General features: G+C 34.8%; 1 protein-coding gene across 6 annotated transcripts in view; it reads left to right on the forward strand.

Annotated features, from left to right (window-relative positions):
- Positions 1-18,151, forward strand: part of LOC148946124 (sodium-driven chloride bicarbonate exchanger-like) — a 184,890-nt gene that overhangs the window by 46,737 nt on the left and 120,002 nt on the right. The window contains exon 1 of one of the 6 annotated variants that reach the window (XM_089098136.1): positions 3,939-4,065. The exons of the other annotated variants lie outside the window; for them this stretch is intronic. Coding sequence (XP_088954262.1) covers positions 4,052-4,065 — 14 coding nt within the window. The 5' untranslated portion in view covers positions 3,939-4,051. Of the gene's footprint in view, positions 1-3,938; positions 4,066-18,151 lie in introns of those variants that run through there. 6 annotated transcript variants of the gene reach the window in all.

An 18,151-nucleotide genomic window follows, 5' to 3' on the forward strand; every position in this document is an offset into this window, starting at 1 on the left:
TGGTGTAATTTTTCTCAAGGTCCTATATTTTTTAGCGGTTGTTTCCCCCTTTTTTCTGAAATCAGGCAAATTTTCCCAGCGTGTAACTTTTGATGGGTAAAATTAAACTTGATAAAAGTTATATATTTTTAATAAATATAAAAATATGATTCTTTCGATGCATCAATTGGTGTCAAAATTCCATTTTTTAGAGTTTCGGTTACCATTGAACCGGGTCGCTCCTTACTTACAGTTCGTTACTACGAACTGTTTGATTCCTTCAGAATTCATTAAGTTTATTGTTAACCATCAAAATCCATGAGCCTAAGATTCGCCTGATTTTTGAGAAAGAAAGGAAACACCTTCAACAAGTCAACCAACCGTAATTAAACTCACCCAGTCAGATACAGCGTATCAGAGAACTCTGATGTAGAAGTTTCAAGATCAAACAGTTCGTGGTAACGAACTGTAAGTAAGGAGCGACCCGGCTCAATGGTAACCAAAACTCTAGAAAACGGTATTTTGATACAAATAGTTACATCAAAAGAATCAAATTTTAATGCTGATTTCAAATATATAAGTTTCATTAAGTTTAATCCTACCCATCAATAGTTAGGCGCCTGAGAAAATTTGGCTGATTTTCGGAAAAAGGGGGAAAGACCCCTAAAAGTTATAGAACCTTAATGAAAATCACACCATCATATTCCGCGTATCAGATAACCCTACTGTAGAGGTTTAAAGCTCCCATCTAAAAAAATGTGGAATTTTGCATTTTTTGCCATAAGAAAGATCACGGGTGCGTTTTTATTTTTTTTTTTTTTTTTTTTTTTTCCAGGGGTGATAGTTTCGAACCAGTTGTCCTAGGATATAGTGGAAGGGCTAATTGGAATGGAAATTTCAAGTTCTAGTGCCCTTTTTAAGTGACCAAAAAAAAATGGAGGGCAACTAGGCCCCCCCCACGCTCATTTTTTTCCCAAAGTCACCTAATCAAAATTTTGAGATAGCCATTTTGTTCAGCATGTTCGAAAATATTATAAGTATGTCCTTTAGGATGACTTAATCCCCCGAAGTTCCCGGGGGGAGGGCTGAAAGTTATGAACTTTACCCAATGTTAACATTTAGTATTGGCTATTTGCAAGTACACAGACGTTTTCTGGGGAGATTTTTCCTGGTAGTGGGGGGGGGGGGGGTTGGTCAGGGGTTATGTTGGAGGATCTTTCCATGAAGGAAGTTTTCATGGGGGAAGGGACATTACTATGAAGGGGGCGCCGGACTTCCCAGCCTTATTTAAAAAAAGATCATAAATTTAATATAAAAAAACAAGTATTTCAACTGCAACAGCAGCAACATCGAAACTTTAAACGAACAGAAAATATTACATATATAATTGGGTTCACCCCGTAGTCAATGCCTCGCTCTTTAAGCCAAAGATTTTTTAGTACTTTCATAAGAGCTATTTATTCTAATTAACGGCCTTTGTGATTAAGCGGTCATTTCTAAAGAATTGGGACGTTGAACATTCGCTTAAAGAGCAAGGTATTGACTAGGGGGCGAACCTCCTAATAAACGTATTAAAAATATATGAATATAGAAGTTCGTTACGTAAGTTAATTCGTAAGTTACGTATATTTATTACTAATAAAAACGTTCGTAAATAAATTAAACAAGTTTCGAGAAAGCCATTTAACTAAATAAAAGTAAATCAATATGAAATTTTTTTTTTAATTATTCATGTACGGTGAGCCAAGATCAAAACCTGCATTTATTCAAAAAAGTTCAAAAATTAAATAAAAAAAACAAGTTTTTTAAACTGAAAGTAAGGAGCGACATTAAAACTTAAAACGAACAGAAATTATTCTGTATATGAAAGAGACTGTCTTCTCCTCAACGCCTCGCTCTTTACGCTAAAGTTTGACTCTGTCTCACAACTTTATTTTTTAAAACAATAAAAAAATTTAGCGTAAAGAGCGAGGCGTTGAGGAGAAGACAGTCTCTTTCATATACAGAATAATTTCTGTTCGTTTTAAGTTTTAATGTCGCTCCTTACTTTCAGTTTAAAAAACTTGTTTTTTTTATTTAATCTTATCTACAAGAATATGGAATTTCGTATTGTTTTGCCAGAAGAGAAGTATTTCAAAGGCATTTTAAGACTTCTTAGCGTAAAGAGCGAGGGTCGAGAAAGAACAGCCCCCATCAAATACGGAATAATTTCTATTCGTTTTAAGTCCTGATTTTGCTCCTTCTTTTCAGTTGAAAAAACTTTTTTTTTCTTTAATTTTAAAGGAAGGATTATTGCAAAAATTATTTGAAGCTCCGTCTGAATTGGGAGACTATTCTCGTTATGAATAGTCATATACTAATTCAAGTTTAAAACTAACAGTAATTATTATAAATTGATTAATGAAACTAAAACGAACCAAAACTAAAATGAATGATCAAACAACAATTAAAACAAACAGAAATTGTAACAAAAAGAGCAGGGATAGTTTCTCTTTTATTATTATTAGCTTTGAATATTCAAAAATTCCTTAGACTTCTAGGAATTAATATCATTATATTTTAATTTTAAACCATCATTCTAGTTTCACTAGGCGTATTTCCAGTAAATATTTATCCAGCTTTTTTTCTTTAAAATACATTTTTTCAGATATATAGAAAATGAATGCCAAGTCACTTATTGATTTGTCAGTCCAAAATAATGCTTCAAACAACTTAACCGATTGCTTCAAAAATTACCAATGTTCATTTTAAAAGGTTTATTTAGGCGCTATTTAGCCTTTTTGGTCCCCGTTTTCCGGTGAATGCCGGTGAATCAATATATTTCCATTTTTCAGTGTGCATTAGGGTCCCCTTAGTTAAGAACCTTACTGGTGTAGGTTCAAGCCAATCGGGAAAAAGCTGGCCGGGTCTACATCGGACCCAGTTATTAGGAACCAACTTTTTTTTCTAGTTTTAATTCTGAATTAGGCTTCTCTTAACCCAAGGACTTGAGGATATAAGTTTCAAGTCGACCGGATAGAAAATATTTTTGCCCCTGTTTTGGCTATATTTTTGCGGGGCCCGTGTCCCTTGACACAATTTTTTCGCGAATTAGGCTCTTCTTGGTCCAAAGAATTACGGCGACAATTTTTTAAACCGGTTTTATGTTTTATCTCTGTAATCATCGCCAATTCTTTTCGTCCAGAAACTTTTTTTCTTCCAATTTAACTAGAATAAGACTGAAAATGGTAAATTCTTGCTTCTTTGTAATTTTTGTTTCACCGAGTCTCCATTAAAGGGTTGTCCTCCTTCTAAAAAGGGTTTATGCCACCCTGGCACTGACCGTTTTCTTCTGCCAATGTCGGCTCCCCTAATTCTGCTATAAAGAGGAAGATTTTTTACAGTTTGGTTTTATCGATTGAACTTTTGAAAGCCCTAGTCAATGAATTAATATAGCCTAATCACAAAACGACGCAATATAACAATTTGTTCGTCAATTGTTCTGCTAACTGTTTGATAGAAGTTTAGGAAAATCAGTTTTATCAGCTAACACAAATATTTCGTTTAATTTGTTTCCTATTGAAAGATTTATTGCCGAAATTACTAAAACCTTTTTGCAAAATCCAAACCAAGGGGTTATGCACTAGATGGCTTTTTATTCACCAGTGGCTGGAATGACAAGGTGGTGTAATATAAAAGGTATTTAGAGACACAGGAGGTAGGTTTTGAGGCATAAAAAGTAGACCCAGGGGTAGACTTGGTATTGCCAAGTGGCTAACATTGGAAATTAGACAGTGTGCATCCCCTTGATGGAAACTTCATTCCATAGTTTACACATTAATCCCAGAGAGTATACTTTTACAGAATACCAGTTTTATGAAATCCTTATCAATTTCTAAATTTTATAGCTTTGTCTTTTGGATTATTTATAAGTTGATTGCACTTCGCAAGTTTTCTAATAAGAAAGCTGACCAGGAAAAAAAAAATCAATATCAAATCACTTTCTCAGTGGTTCACATCTAAAAGAAGGCTGGAAAATATCCTGGCCTTCTAGCTTATATTGGATATCGACTGTCGATTCAAGTCGGAAATAATGGACGACTACAGGTAATGCGGTAGCAGATATTAGAGAAGTCAACGAAATAAAGTTTGACCGTACTTTTTTGACTTTAGTTCTTGCTAGTGACCTTAAATGGCAATGCTGATAATAAATTTGAGATGGATCATTTGCACTTTTGGAATCGGAGGTTTACACGTTATTTTCGAATATATGTAGGCCTTATCAAAATCTACGTTATACAGGTCATTGTTTGTGATTAATTAAACGCTTGCTGTTGTAGTTATCGTTTTTTTTTGAAAATACATTTAATAAATGAAAAGATTATTTAACCTCCCCGCCCGCAGATAACGCGCCTGTATGTTTATACTCTGTATGAAGCAAAATTTCGTTTAATGAACATACACCTTTGGGGTATTGAGAAAAATAGAGGAAACTCTGGATGGGCTATGCTTGTAAAAGGTGGGTCCGACTTGGATTTAGCAATCTGGCAATGCAACCTCACGGGTAGACAAAACTCCAAAATCCGGATCTTACAAAGACGTAATGTTTTATCACTCAAATAGTGTTCCCTGTTTATTATAGAAACGAAATTAGAAAGAATGTTTTCCGAAATTGAAGTATTTCAAAGAAAAGTAAAGAACTATGTTAAACCAAAGACGATGAGAAATAAGGCCTTGTAGTAGTTCAAGCTTAAAACAACAGAAATTACTATCAATGAATAAATGATATCCAAAACGAACAGAAATTGTCACAAACAGGAGTAGGGCTACCGCCCTCTAAACCTTCTGAGTGTTTTAAGTTATAATTGTTTTACTAATTTGTTTCCGCTCGTCTTCGGTTTGATATAGTTCTTTACTTATCTTCGAAATTCTTTTCTTATTATTATTAATTTGTTTTACTTAATTTCTGTTCGTTCTAATTGAGACTGTTTTTTATTGGTGGAGAAAAGGAATATTTTTAATTTCGTTTGGTTCCGTTTCCGCTGCAGCTCAAGTTGGTCATGCATTGATGCACTCTAAACCCGTTTCTTTTGCTAGTTTCTTTCAACTTAGCGTAAGAAAAGAGAATTGACTGAATAGATGGGAAATATATAATTTGGGCTATATATTTGCACATTAGGGGGGTAGGGGTAAAGTATTTGGGCAGTTTAAAGTCAGAAAACAATTGTTACTTCATAATATCAAAGTAATTGTAGCTAATACATTTTGCATGCAGACCCGATGTACTTTACCCCTATCCCCTAGTGTGCATATATATAGCCCAAATTTGTTTCCAAAAAATTATATTTTTATCATACTTAGGTATATTTTATTAGGATTAACCTAACTTCGTTTCTTGAGCTGCAAGGGATCTATCTTAGGCAGCGCGCCAGCGCTGCCTTAGTAAAGAACGATGTGGGCACAATCTTTTTTTTTTTTTTTTTTTCCTCCATGCCCGGGCATTTCATATCGAAGGAGTTGTCGTAGAAAATTCGAAAAGACCTCATTCGATTGGAAATTGGAGTGACTAGTGCCCTTTTTAATAGTCGAAAGTGATTGGAAGGCAACTAACACCGTTTCCACGCCCACCATTTCCCCAAACACATCCAATCGAAATTTTGAGAAAACTATTTTGTTCAGCGTAGTTGATTTCCAGATAGAAAATATGTTTTTGAGGAGGACACTCCCCTACAACCCCCAGGGCAAAGTTTTTAAGTTATGCCCTGGGGGCATATAAGTTTTTTTTTATTGAAGGCGTTTTCGTATAAAATTCAAAAAAGTCTTAATCGAATTTAAATTCAAAGGGTTTGGGCCCTTATTAATAGTCGAAATTGATTGGTGTGCAACTAGCCCCCCCCCCACGACCACCATTCCCCCAAACACATCCAATCAAAATTTTGAGATAGCCCTTTTGTTAAGCGTAGTTGATTTCCAGATAGAAAATATGTTTTTGAGGAGGACACTCCCCTACAACCCTCAGGGCAAGGGACTTAAGTTATGCCCTGGAGGCATATAAGTTTTTTTTATAGAAGGCGTTGTCGTAGAAACTTCAAAACCGGCTCATTCGATTTGAAATTTAAAGGGCTCGTGCCCTTTTTAATAGTCGAAATTAATTGGAGGGCAACTAGCCCCCCCCCCCACGTCCATCATTCCCCCAAGCACATCCAATCAAAATTTTGAGATAGTCATTTTATTAAGCGTAGTTGATTTCCATATAGAAAATATGTTTTTGAGGAGGACACTCCCCCACAACCCTTAGGGCAAGGGTTTTAAGTTATGCCCTGGGGACATATAAGGTTTTTATAGAAGGCGTTGTCGTAGAAACTTCAAAAGGGCCTCATTTAATTGAAAATTCAAAGGTCTAGTGCCCTTTTTATTAATCGAAAGTGATTGGAGGGCAACTAGCCCCCCCCCCACCCTCATCATTCCCCCAAACACATCCAATCAAAATTTTGAGATAGCCATTTTGTTGAGCGTAGTTAATTTCCAGATAGAAAATAAGTTTTTGAGCAGGAAATTCCCCCACAACCCTCAGGGCAGGGGTTTTAAGTTATGCCCTGGGGGAATATAAGGTTTTAACAAAATTTGCACTTTACTGAAAAAATACAAATGAATGTGCATTGTCAGTTTAATATAGGCTACATATACTGATATTTAGTAATCAAAATGTTAATATTATTTGATTTATTAAAGTTGTAAAAGTAAAAACCTTTATATTTTTTCAGTAAAGGGCAAATTATGTTCTAGCCTTGGGAAGGCAAAAGGGTTTTACGCCCAACTTATGTTAATTTTTGCTTGTTTTGACTAATTTATTTAATGCAGTTTATGCTCGTCTTGAATTTCATATATTTATCGATGCTGATTTTTTTTCGTTCAACGATTGATAGATTATTTGATTTTATTTTTGCTATTTTTTTTTGTAATTTAGTTGTTTAATTTTATTTGAAAAACTTATTTTGTGGAAAAAGTTTTTTTAATTAATCATACAAATACCGGTTTGCTATTAAAATTTTGGACAAAATTTTGTGATAAATTTCAATAATAGTTTTGCAATAAAATTTTCGTTGGATGGGGAAGTTTAATATTATTCAAATAGAATGAAAATCTGTAAAATATTTGGCCTTCTGTAAGGCTGAAGCAATCCTGACCCCTGTCCTGTTACAACATTGAATATAGACGAATAATGATTCACTATTTCGGGATTGCAGCGCTAGCTATGACCTAGTAAAGAGTGAGCCACTGCCAATAAAAACCAAAAATTTAAGAAAACGGTTTAAAAAAACTGTCTTGTTTATACCCGATTCAGGAATTTGCCAAAGCAAATCTCTAGATATTTCAAAAAGAGCCTGAAAACCCCTGAAAAAGGCGCAGGATCAAAATGAAAAGTGTACCATTGGAATTTCAATGGTCGAAAACCTCATACAGGAGAATTAAAGCCCCCCCTGAACAACAAGGAACAAAACTTTTTTGCTGGGAAAACATTAACATGTTTTTTTTCTTCTTCTTTTTTCCCAGGGGTAATCGTATCGAATCGGTATCCGAAGGATGTTAGAAGGCTCATTTGAAAGGTTCCGCAATATCTACTCGCAATTTTAAGTAGTAAAAGAGATCTTGCCACAGCAAAGTGGCGTGTTTATACCAGTTTGTATCACCAATTATCAAATCCCAGAGATTGGAAATTCTTTGTTTGTCAATCTGTTTTCCATGGTTTAAACCCTATACAGGAGGCTTTGAGCCCCCTTTCTTGATACACCACAGCTAAGTGGCGTTTTCTGCCATTCTGTGTCACAAAACATGAATTTTTCCTTGAAAAGGGTCCTAGCTGCCGGGATTGCAAATCTTAATAGGGACAATCGAATATTCATAGTCTAAAACCCTAAACAGGAGGTTTAGTGGAATTTAGAATGGGAGTTTAGTGGGAGGTTTAAAATGCTGCAGCGGTCACTAACATTTTTGAAAAATTTCAGTGGATACCCAAGTAACAAAGATCTTAAGTAACAAAAGAGATTGTGCCACAACAAAGTTGTGTTTTCTGCCAGTTTGGGCAACAAAATATCCATTTGCGTCCAAAAAGGGCAAAATTGCCAGATAAAAAACAAATTCTACAGCCAATTGATTTTTAACTGTCGAAAACCTTAAACAGGCGGTTTTCAGCCCCCTCCCCTCATCATGAAAAGTGGCTCTACATTGTGTATATTAATCCTAGTGATTTAGCAATTGTTCATAAAGAATTTTGAAAAAAGTCAAACATTAGCGTAAAGAGCGAGCGACTGGGGAGTAGGGGGAAGGCATTTGACCCCCCATTCTCTGCCTACAAAATGAGCCACCACCCTTCCGTCATAACAGCTGATGCGCAATTATGCATCACTAAACATTGTTTCATGAAAAATCAACTGCATCAACTTAGTTATGGAACTAAGCATAAATGTCCATACTAATTATTTATCTTGTATGAACTTCGTGATTTCTCACGAACGAGTGCGCCACTGGGCGGAATCCCTAAAAATACAGTATTATATATATATATATATATATATATATATATATATATATATATATATATATATATATATATATATATATATATATATATATATATATATATATATGTAAACATTTTTGAAAATCAAGAAAATCAAGTATTTTGTAGTAGGCATCAATACATGGCTTACCATAGGCAGCGCAATCGCGCTGCCATAGTAAAGAACGATGTTGGCACAAAGTATTATTATTTTTTTCCATACCAAGGGCACTTTGTACCGAAGGAGTTGTAGAAACTACGAAAAGGGCTCATTCGATTGGAAATTGGAGTGGCTTGTGCCCTTTTTAATAGTCGAAAGTGATTGGAAGGCAACTAACACCCCATCCACTCCCACCATTTCCCCAAACAAATCAATCAAAATTTTGAGATAACCATTTTGTTCAGCGTAGTTGATTTCCAAATAGAAAATATGTTTTGAGGAGGACACTCCCCCACAACCCTCAGGGCAAGGGTTTTAAGTTATACCCTGGGGGCATATAAGAACGATGTTGGCACAATGTATTATTTATAATGTTTTTCATTTAGACAAGGGCACTTTGTATCAAAGAAGTTGCCATAGAAACTTCGTAAAGGGCTCATTCAATTGGACATTGGAGTGGCTTGTGCCCTTTTTAATAGTCGAAAGTTATTGGAAGGCAACTAACACCCCTAACGCCCACCATTTCCCGAAACACGTCCAATTAAAATTTTGAGATAGCCATTTTCTTCAGCGTAGTTGATTTCCAGATAGAAATTGTGTTTTGAGGAGGACACTCCCCCTCAGCCCTCAGGACAAGGGTTGTAAGTTATGGCCTGGGGGCATATAAGGCTTTTATAGAAAGTTATCGTAGAAACTTCAAAAAAGGCTCATTCGATTGGAAATTCAAAGGGCTAGTGCCCTTTTTAATAGTCGAAAGTGATTGGAGGGTAACTAGCACCCCTCTCACGCCCAACTTTTCCCCAAGTACATCCAATCAAAATTTTAAGATAGCTATTTTGTTGAACGTAGTTGAAAGTTCTGGAAATTAGGTCTTTGACGATGACACCCCCCCCCCCGACAGCCCTCAAGGCAAGGGTTGTAAGTTATGCCCTGGAACATATAATGTTTTTATAGAAGGCGTTGTCGTAGAAACTTCAAAAAGGGCTCATTTGATTGGAAATTGAAATGGCTAGTGCCCTTTTTAATAGTCAAAAGTGATTGGATGGCAACTAACACCCCTTCCACGCCCACCATTTCCCCAAACACATTCAATCAAAATTTTGAGACAGTCATTTTGTTCCACGCAGTTTTAAGTTCAGGAAATTATACCTTTGAGCAGGACACTTCCCCCACAGTCTTCAGGGCAAGGGTTATAAGTTATGCCCTGGGGGCATATAATGTTTTTATTGAAATATTCGTCGTAGAAACCTCAAAAAGGGCTCATTCGCGAGGAAATTCAAAGGGCTAGTGCCGTTTTTAATAGTCAAAAGTGATTTGAGGGCAACTAACCCCCCTCTCACGCCCACCTTTTTCCCAAAAATATCCGATCAAAATTTTTAGATAGTCATTACATTCAACGTAGTTGAAAGTTTTGGAAATTTGGTCTTTAAGGATGACAACCCTTCCCTCCCCCCCCACAGCCCTCCGGGCAAGGGTTATAAGGTATGCCCTGGGGGCATATAAGGTTTTTATAGAAAGCGTTGTTGTAGAAACTTCAAAGAGGGTTAATTCGAGTGGGACATAAAACAGTTGGTGCCCTTTTTAATAGTCGAAAGTGATTGAAGGGCAACCCCTCTCACGCCCACTTTTCCCCCAAACACATCCGATCAAAATTTTGGGATAGCCATTTTGTTCAACGTAGTTGAAAGTTCTGGAAACTAGGTCTTTGAGGACGATAAGCCCCTCAGGGCCCTCAGTGCAGGGGTTGTAATTTATGCCCTGGGGGCATATAAGGTTTATATAGAAAGTTGTTGTAGAAATTTCAAAAAGGGCTCATTTGATTGAAATTGCCCTTTTTAATAGTCGAAAGTGAGTGGAGAGTAATTAACCCCCCTCTTACGCCCACCATTTCTCCAAAAATATTCAATCAAAGTTTAGAGATAGCCATGTTGTTCAACGTTGTTGAAAGTTCTGGAAATTATGTATTTAAGGATGACAAACCCCCCAGAACCCCCGGGGGAAAGGTTGTAAGTTATGCCCTGGGGGCTTAAAAGGTTTTTATAGATAGAGTTGTCGTAAAAACTTCAAAAAGGTGCTCATTCAATTGGAAATTGAGAGGGCTAGTGCCATTTTTAATAGTCGAAAGTGATTGGAGGGTGCATTGTCAGTGAATGAATGTGCATTATCAGTTTAATATACATATACTGATATTTAGTAATCAAAATGTTGATATTATTTGATTTATTAAAGTTATAAAAGTAAAAACATTTATATTTTTTTCAGTAAAGTGCAAATTATGTTCTGGCCTTAGGAAGGCATAGGGATTTTGAGCCCAACTTATGTTAATTTCTGCTCGTTTTGAGTTTAACTCGGCTATTTATTGCAATTAATTAAAATAAACTTTCCGAAAAATAAGTTTTTCAAAGAAAAGTATAGCCCATTTTAAACTTAAGCTCAGGAGATACAAATACCTGTTAAAATTAAAACAAAAAACGACCAGAAATTACTATTAAAGAGTAAATGAAACCCAAAACTAACAGAAATTAAGTAAACAATCATAGCAAAAAACATACAACAAGTAATAATATAAATGAATAAATAGATCTTAAAGCGAGTAATGCTTAGATTGAATATGAAAATCTAGCTTAAAAACGAAAAAGAAATATTTTGCTATTAAAGTATAAATGAAACTTAAAACGAAGAGAAATTAAATAAACAATCAATGCGAACAAACATACAATATATATATTAATGTAAATTAATAAATAAATCTTAAAACGAGTGAAACTTAAATTGAATATGCAAATCAAGTTTGAATCGAATATAAATAACTACAAACAAGAGTTTGGGTATCGTCTCACTGCAGAAGCCTAAAACCTACTGCGTCATTGGCGCTTTACTGAAAACGAATTATATTACAAATGTTTTCTTTTGTACTTAATATTGAAAATAAATATTAAAATTACAGTAAAATTTTTAAATGCTGAGCTTTTAGCAATTAATATTATTATGCATCAAATATTCAGTTTAATTTATTAGTTCTTTTCAAGATTGGTCAAGACAAATATAGTTTCACTGCAAGTAAAATTTGGATACTGCCCTCTTCTTTAACTGTAAAAACTTAGAGCCTTCTGCGTCATTGATGCTTCACTGAAAACGAATTACTCGTATATTACAAATTTATTATTTTCCAGTTCTTACAGCATTGAAAATGAAAATAAAAATAACCCCACAATGAAAATAAAAATGAGCCCACTTTGAAACTTCTACGACGACTCCTTCCATATGAAGTGCCTCTGGGAAAAAAATAAATAAATAAATAATAAAACATTGGAGCCGTATGGCCTTTACTATAGGCAACGCTACAACGTTGCCTCTGATTTCTCTTCGTTTTGGGTTTCATTTATTTATCGATGCTGATTTGTTGTAGTTTCACGCTTGGTAGATTATTTGATTATATTTTTCTTTGAAAAACTTATTTTGTGGAAAAAGTGTTTTTAATTAATTGTAGAAAAAGCCAAGACAGATAGTTCGAGTAATTGAGAGGCAAAAATGTTTAAATGTGATATATATATATATATATATATATATATATATATATATATATATATATATATATATATATATATATATATATATATATATATATATATATATATATATATATATATATATATATATATATATATATATATATATATATATATATATATATATATATATATATATATATATAAATATATATATATATATATATATATATATATATATATATATATATATATATATATATATATATATATATATATATATATATATATATATATATATATATATATATATATATATATATATATATTTATATATATTTGATGCTTTTTAGATCGATTGTTTATATCACAATGTTCTATCTGTAGCAGCTTTGAGGTGAAATCGTAGTTTGGTTCCCCAAAATGGCAGAAATGCCACTTTCCCTTGGCACAATCTCTTTGGTTTTTCAAAAGAGCACCGTAACTTTTAATTTCCACTCGAATGAGCCCTATCCCGGTCTCCTAGGCCCGTTGGTCCGATACTCCTGTAGAAAAAACTAACGCGCATCCGTGATCTTCGTTCTTCAAAAAAAGAAGCAAAATCACACATTTTTGTTGATAGGAACTTGAAACCGCTGCAGTAAGGTTTTCTGATATTCTGAATATGATACACTGATCGGTTGACCTTTTGGTGTTGCTTCCCTACTTTTTCTAAATTCAGGCATATTTTCTCAGGCTCGTAGCTTTTGATTGGTAACATTAGACTTAATGAATTTTGTATATTTGGAAACAGTTTAAGAAGCCAAGTCCTTTGGTTCATTAAATGTTATCGGTTTCTATTGGACTTCTATTGGATTTAAAGTTTCTATTGGATTTAAAGAGTTTCGGTTTCTATTGGACCAGGTTGCTCTCCTTACTTACAGTTCGTTACCTCGAGCTTTTTTTAATCTTCAGCTGATGCTGACAGAAGTGCCGCGGTGACTATCTAGGTAGTCGATCAGACATCATCATATAATGACCTTTTGAAGTAAGATAAGAAATTGTGCCACAACAAAGTGGTGTTTCCTGGCACCTTGTACAATAACACATTTACCTAAAGCGGGTAAAAATGTCGACGAATGCAAATTCTAAAATAGCCAATCGCTTTGTCATGGTCAGACCCACAACTGGAGGTTTCGGCCTCCCCCATTTTGAAAAAAGGTATCTTATTATTAACTTGTATTTTTTCTACCAGGGCTTGCAGGCGACCACAAGATTGCAGGGATGATTGCAGAGAGAGTCAAAAGCTATTCTATCTACCTCCCTTTATAAGCTGCTCTATCTACCTGCCCTTTATAATTTCGTCTTGATAACTCCATCGCGAAGTGCCATATGACACCTTCCGGAATGGAAAGGCTGGGAAGCGCAATATATGTAGGCTACCGTTATCCTAGACCTATCTAAAATCCTTAACCGGAGGCTTATAAACTCCCTTGGTGTATGCTCCTCCCCCGATTCTTCTTATCAAAATAAAAATAAAAAACGTGTTTAAAAAAAAATCCTAGTAAAAAAAATTTCATTTATTAAATTAAAGAGACCCTTTGGACTCTTTAGTTGTGACAAAGTTGCCCGTATCTTATGGGAAAGTATTACGGAAGGTAGGAAGTACAAGATATACCATATTTAGTGTCCAATTTTAATAAAAATCTTACTGACTTATCTAGTTCCATTGCCTATATTAAAAAAAATTCTCTTTGTAAGGTTCATTGTATATGTTTATAAAAGGAATAAAACAAGGAATAATTAGCTAACACAGTTTTTCTTACGGAATTAAAGACGGAATTGAAACTTGAAACTAATGAAAACTGTTGCTTCGCAGATTTTGCAAGATATATCTACAAAATTTTCTTAAAGAAATTGACTTGTAATATTTTACAGTATCTTTAGAAGTGTTTTAGTGTATTATGGGTGTAAGCAAAAAGTTCTCGATGTCATGGGCGGTGAAAGACTATTAAGAGCCTTATAAATTAGTCTTCTATTTTGTGCGGACTGCTTATGAAATTTTCTAATCATCAGAGAACTTTTTAATTTTTTTGGGTTGGTTTTGTGTTTTCAGCAAAGAACTAATTTTTTTGGAATATATTGACCTATATTGAGTGTGATTTTCGCAGTTTGGCGTTGAGATACGTTTGACTGGTGAAAGAAGAAATCGATTTTGAGTAGTCTTGGCAATGAATCTTCTCGGAGACGTTGTATTTGCAAATACCAGTCTCACAGAGAATTAAATTTCGTTTCCAAAATACTGTGTGGTAGTTCGAGGTTGTAACTATTTCAAAATTGTTAAAGTTTTCTGTTGAGTCTGTATATTTCTTGCCTCTTGTATTGACAGTCTCGAAATGATTTCTTTTCTTTGTTAAGTAATTGCCCTCAGATCGAGAAATTCTAAGGAAGTCTCAGGTTAGGAGCTCGGGCTAGTATTTGATATTAATCTCACTTGAGTCAATTTAAAAAAAAAAAATTGACCTCAAATTGTCCACAACTGGAATATGATGTCTTTGAAATACGTAATTTTGGCAAGAATAATGTCCAAGCGGCAACCCTTGTCCCTGGCAGAGAACATATTGCTACTATTACTAACAGATCACGTTAGTATCAAGACACCAACTTTAACACAGCTGCGCACGGTTCCCCACTACAATCTATTCAGAGTTCGCTCCTTACCCCCTCCTATAAAGTTTTAAATTCCTTCTTCATGACCGCCTCCCACCTCATTCGGGAACCACCTGCTTTTCGTTTTGCCTCAGAAGGATGGCCAAAAGCACAATATTTGGCAGTCTGTCTTCTTTCATCATCCTTAAAACCTGAAATATCAAACAGTTCGTGGTAACGAACCGTAAGTAAGGAGCGACGTGGCTCAATGGTAACCGAAACTCTAAAATACGGGATTTTGATATCAATAGGTATATCAAAAGAATTGACTTATTAGTCTGATTCCAAATATATAAGACTTATTAAGTTTAGTGGTACCCATTAATAGCTACGAGCCTGAGAAAATTTGCCTTATTTTCGAAAAAGGGGGGAGCACCCCCTAAACGTCAAGGAATCTTGATGGAAATTACACCGTCAGATTCAGTGTATCCGAAAACTCTTTAATAGAAGTTAGAATAAAGATCACGGATGGTTTTTTTTTTTTTTTTCTTGCATATTTTTCCCATGGGTGATCGTATCGAACCAGTATTTCTATAATATCGGGAAAGGGCTCATTCGAACGGAAATTAAAAACTAAAATGGCCTTTTCAAGAGAACAAAAAGATTGGAGGGCAATTAATCCCCCTCCCACATCCGTTTTTTCCTCAAAGTCGTCCGATCAAAATTTTGAGATAGCGGTTTTGTTGAGCATAGTTGAAAAGTCCCGATACAACGCCTTTGGAGATAACATGACCCCCACAGTCCCTGAGGAAAGGCCTGTAAGTCATGAAATTTGTCCATTGTTTACATACAATATTTGTTATTGGGAAGTATACAGACATTTTTCGGGTGATGGTGGTGAATTTTCTGCTGGGGTGATTTTCCACGGGGGTAATTTTCCGTGAGAAGGGAAGTTTCCGGGGGGTGAACTCTCCAAGGGAAATTTTACACTGGGGAAATGTGCAGAATTCCTATACGAAATTCTTTTTATTGGTCTTACTTTCTGTTTACCGACTCAATTTTACATGTGGAGATGTTTGGGGAGTTTTCCACGGATAAATTCTCCTGAGGGAATGTTCTACGGGAGCCACTTTCTACCAAGGGGTGGGGGGTGTATTTGCAGGAATAATTTTCCATGGAAGGGGGATTTCTGGTATTATTTTAAAAACAATCAGCAATTAAAGTCTTTTCTCGCATGAAAGTGTGCTAAAAAAAAAAAAAAAAAAAAAATGGAAAGACCCTCCTACGTTACCTCTCCGCCAGAAAATCCCCCCTGCAAAAAAATATCCCCTCCTGAAAAGTATCTCTATAATTCCCAATAGCCAATACTATATGTAAACTGTATGTTTCACCCTTTTTTCAAAAATTGGGCAAATTTTCTCAGGATTGTAACTTTTGATGGGTAACATTAAACTTGATGAAATTTGTTAGTTTTGAATAAGTATCAAAATTTGATTCTTTTTTTATATCCATTGTTACCAATAGATATCTATTTTTACCATGTTTCATCGACTAGATTAAACAAAGATATGTTCGTAAGGTTTATTGTTTATGTCTCAGAAAAATGAAAACGGACAAAAATATTTTTTTTAATACAAAGTTTTTCTTGCAGAAGTAGACAACGAAATTGAAACTTAAAACGAGCAAAAATTGCTGCTTCGGATATTACTTAAGATAGCACATACTTAAAAAATTAGCTGAAATTCAAAAACTAGTCCTAAACTGAAAACTGAGCTTGCCTGAGTTTGTAAGAGAATTATAATCAAACAATTCATGGTAACGAACTGTAAGTAAGGAGCGACCCGGCTCAATACTAACCGAAACTCTAAAAAATGGAATTTTGATACCAATAGACACATCAAAAGAATCAGATTTCAATGCTGTTTTCAAATATATAAATTTCATCAAGTTTAGTCCTGAGACCCATCTTTAGTTACGCGCCTGAGAAAATTTGCCTGATTTTCGAAAAAAGGGGGAAACACCACCTAAAAGCTATAGAACATTAATGAAATTCACACTATCAGATTCAGCGTATTAGAGAACCCTATTGTAGAGGTTTCAAGCTCTTATCTGCAAAAAGGTGAAATTTTGTATTTTTTTGCCAGAAGAAAGATCACGGATGCGTGTATATTTGTTTTTTTGTTTTTGTCTTTTCTTTTTTTTTTTCCCAGGGGTGATCGTATCGACCTAGTGGCTATAGTATCGTGGGAGGGCTCATTCGAAACGGAATTAAAAGTCAAGTACCCTTTTTAAGTGACCAAAAAATGGAGGGCAAGTAGGCCCCGTCCCACGCTCATTTTTTCCCAAAGTCGCCGGATCAAAATTTTGAGATAGCCATTTTGTTCAGCATGGCCGAAAATATAATAACTATTTCTTCTATGATAACTTAATCCCCCAATGTCCCTGGGGGGGATCTGAAAGTTATGAACTTTACCTAATGTTTACATATAGTATTGGTTATTGGGAATTATAGGCCTAAAGACGTTTTCAGGGGGATTTTTTCAGGTAATTGGGGGGGTGGGTGGGTCGGGGGTTATGTGGGAGGATCTTTCCATGGAGGAAGTTTCATGGGGGAAGGGACATTGCTATGAAAGGGGCACCAGATTTCCCAGCATTATTTAAAAAACGATCAGAAATTGAATAAAAAAAAAGTTTTTCAACTGAAAGTAAGGAGCACCGCCAAAACTTCAAACCGATGGAAAATGTTATGGGTATGATTGGGTTCGCCCCCTAGTCATCTCCCTGCTATTTAAGCCAACGAGTGTCTAATACTTTCATACGATTTATTTGTTCTAATTAGCAGCTTGTATGAATAAGGGGTCATTTTTAAAGAATTGGAACAAAATTCGAACTTCAGCGTAAAGAGCTAGGTATTGACTAGGGGATGAACCCCCTAATAAAATGTACTAAAAATATATGAATAGAAGTTCGTTACGTATGTTAATTCGTAAATTATGTATATTTATTACTAATAAAAACGTTCGTAAATAAAATTAAACAACTTTTGAGAAAGCCATTAAACCAAATAAAAGTAAAATTAATATGCATTTTTTTTTAATTATTCATGTACGATGAGCCAAAATCAAAACCTGCATTGATTGAAAAATGTTCAGAAATTAAATAAGAAACAAGTTTTTAACTGAATGTAAGGAGCGACATTAAAACTTAAAACGAACAGAAATTATTCCGTATATGAAAGGGGCTGTCCCCTCCTCAACACCTCGCTCTTTACGCTAAAGTTTCTTATTGTTTCACAACATAGAGTTGTGAGAAAGAGTCTAACTTTAGCGTAAAGAG

Source organism: Artemia sp. Qi Xiang Cuo, chromosome 12 (assembly GCF_049724085.1).
Source record: "Artemia sp. Qi Xiang Cuo chromosome 12, ASM4972408v1, whole genome shotgun sequence".
Taxonomy (NCBI): Eukaryota; Metazoa; Arthropoda; class Branchiopoda; order Anostraca; family Artemiidae; genus Artemia; species Artemia sp. Qi Xiang Cuo.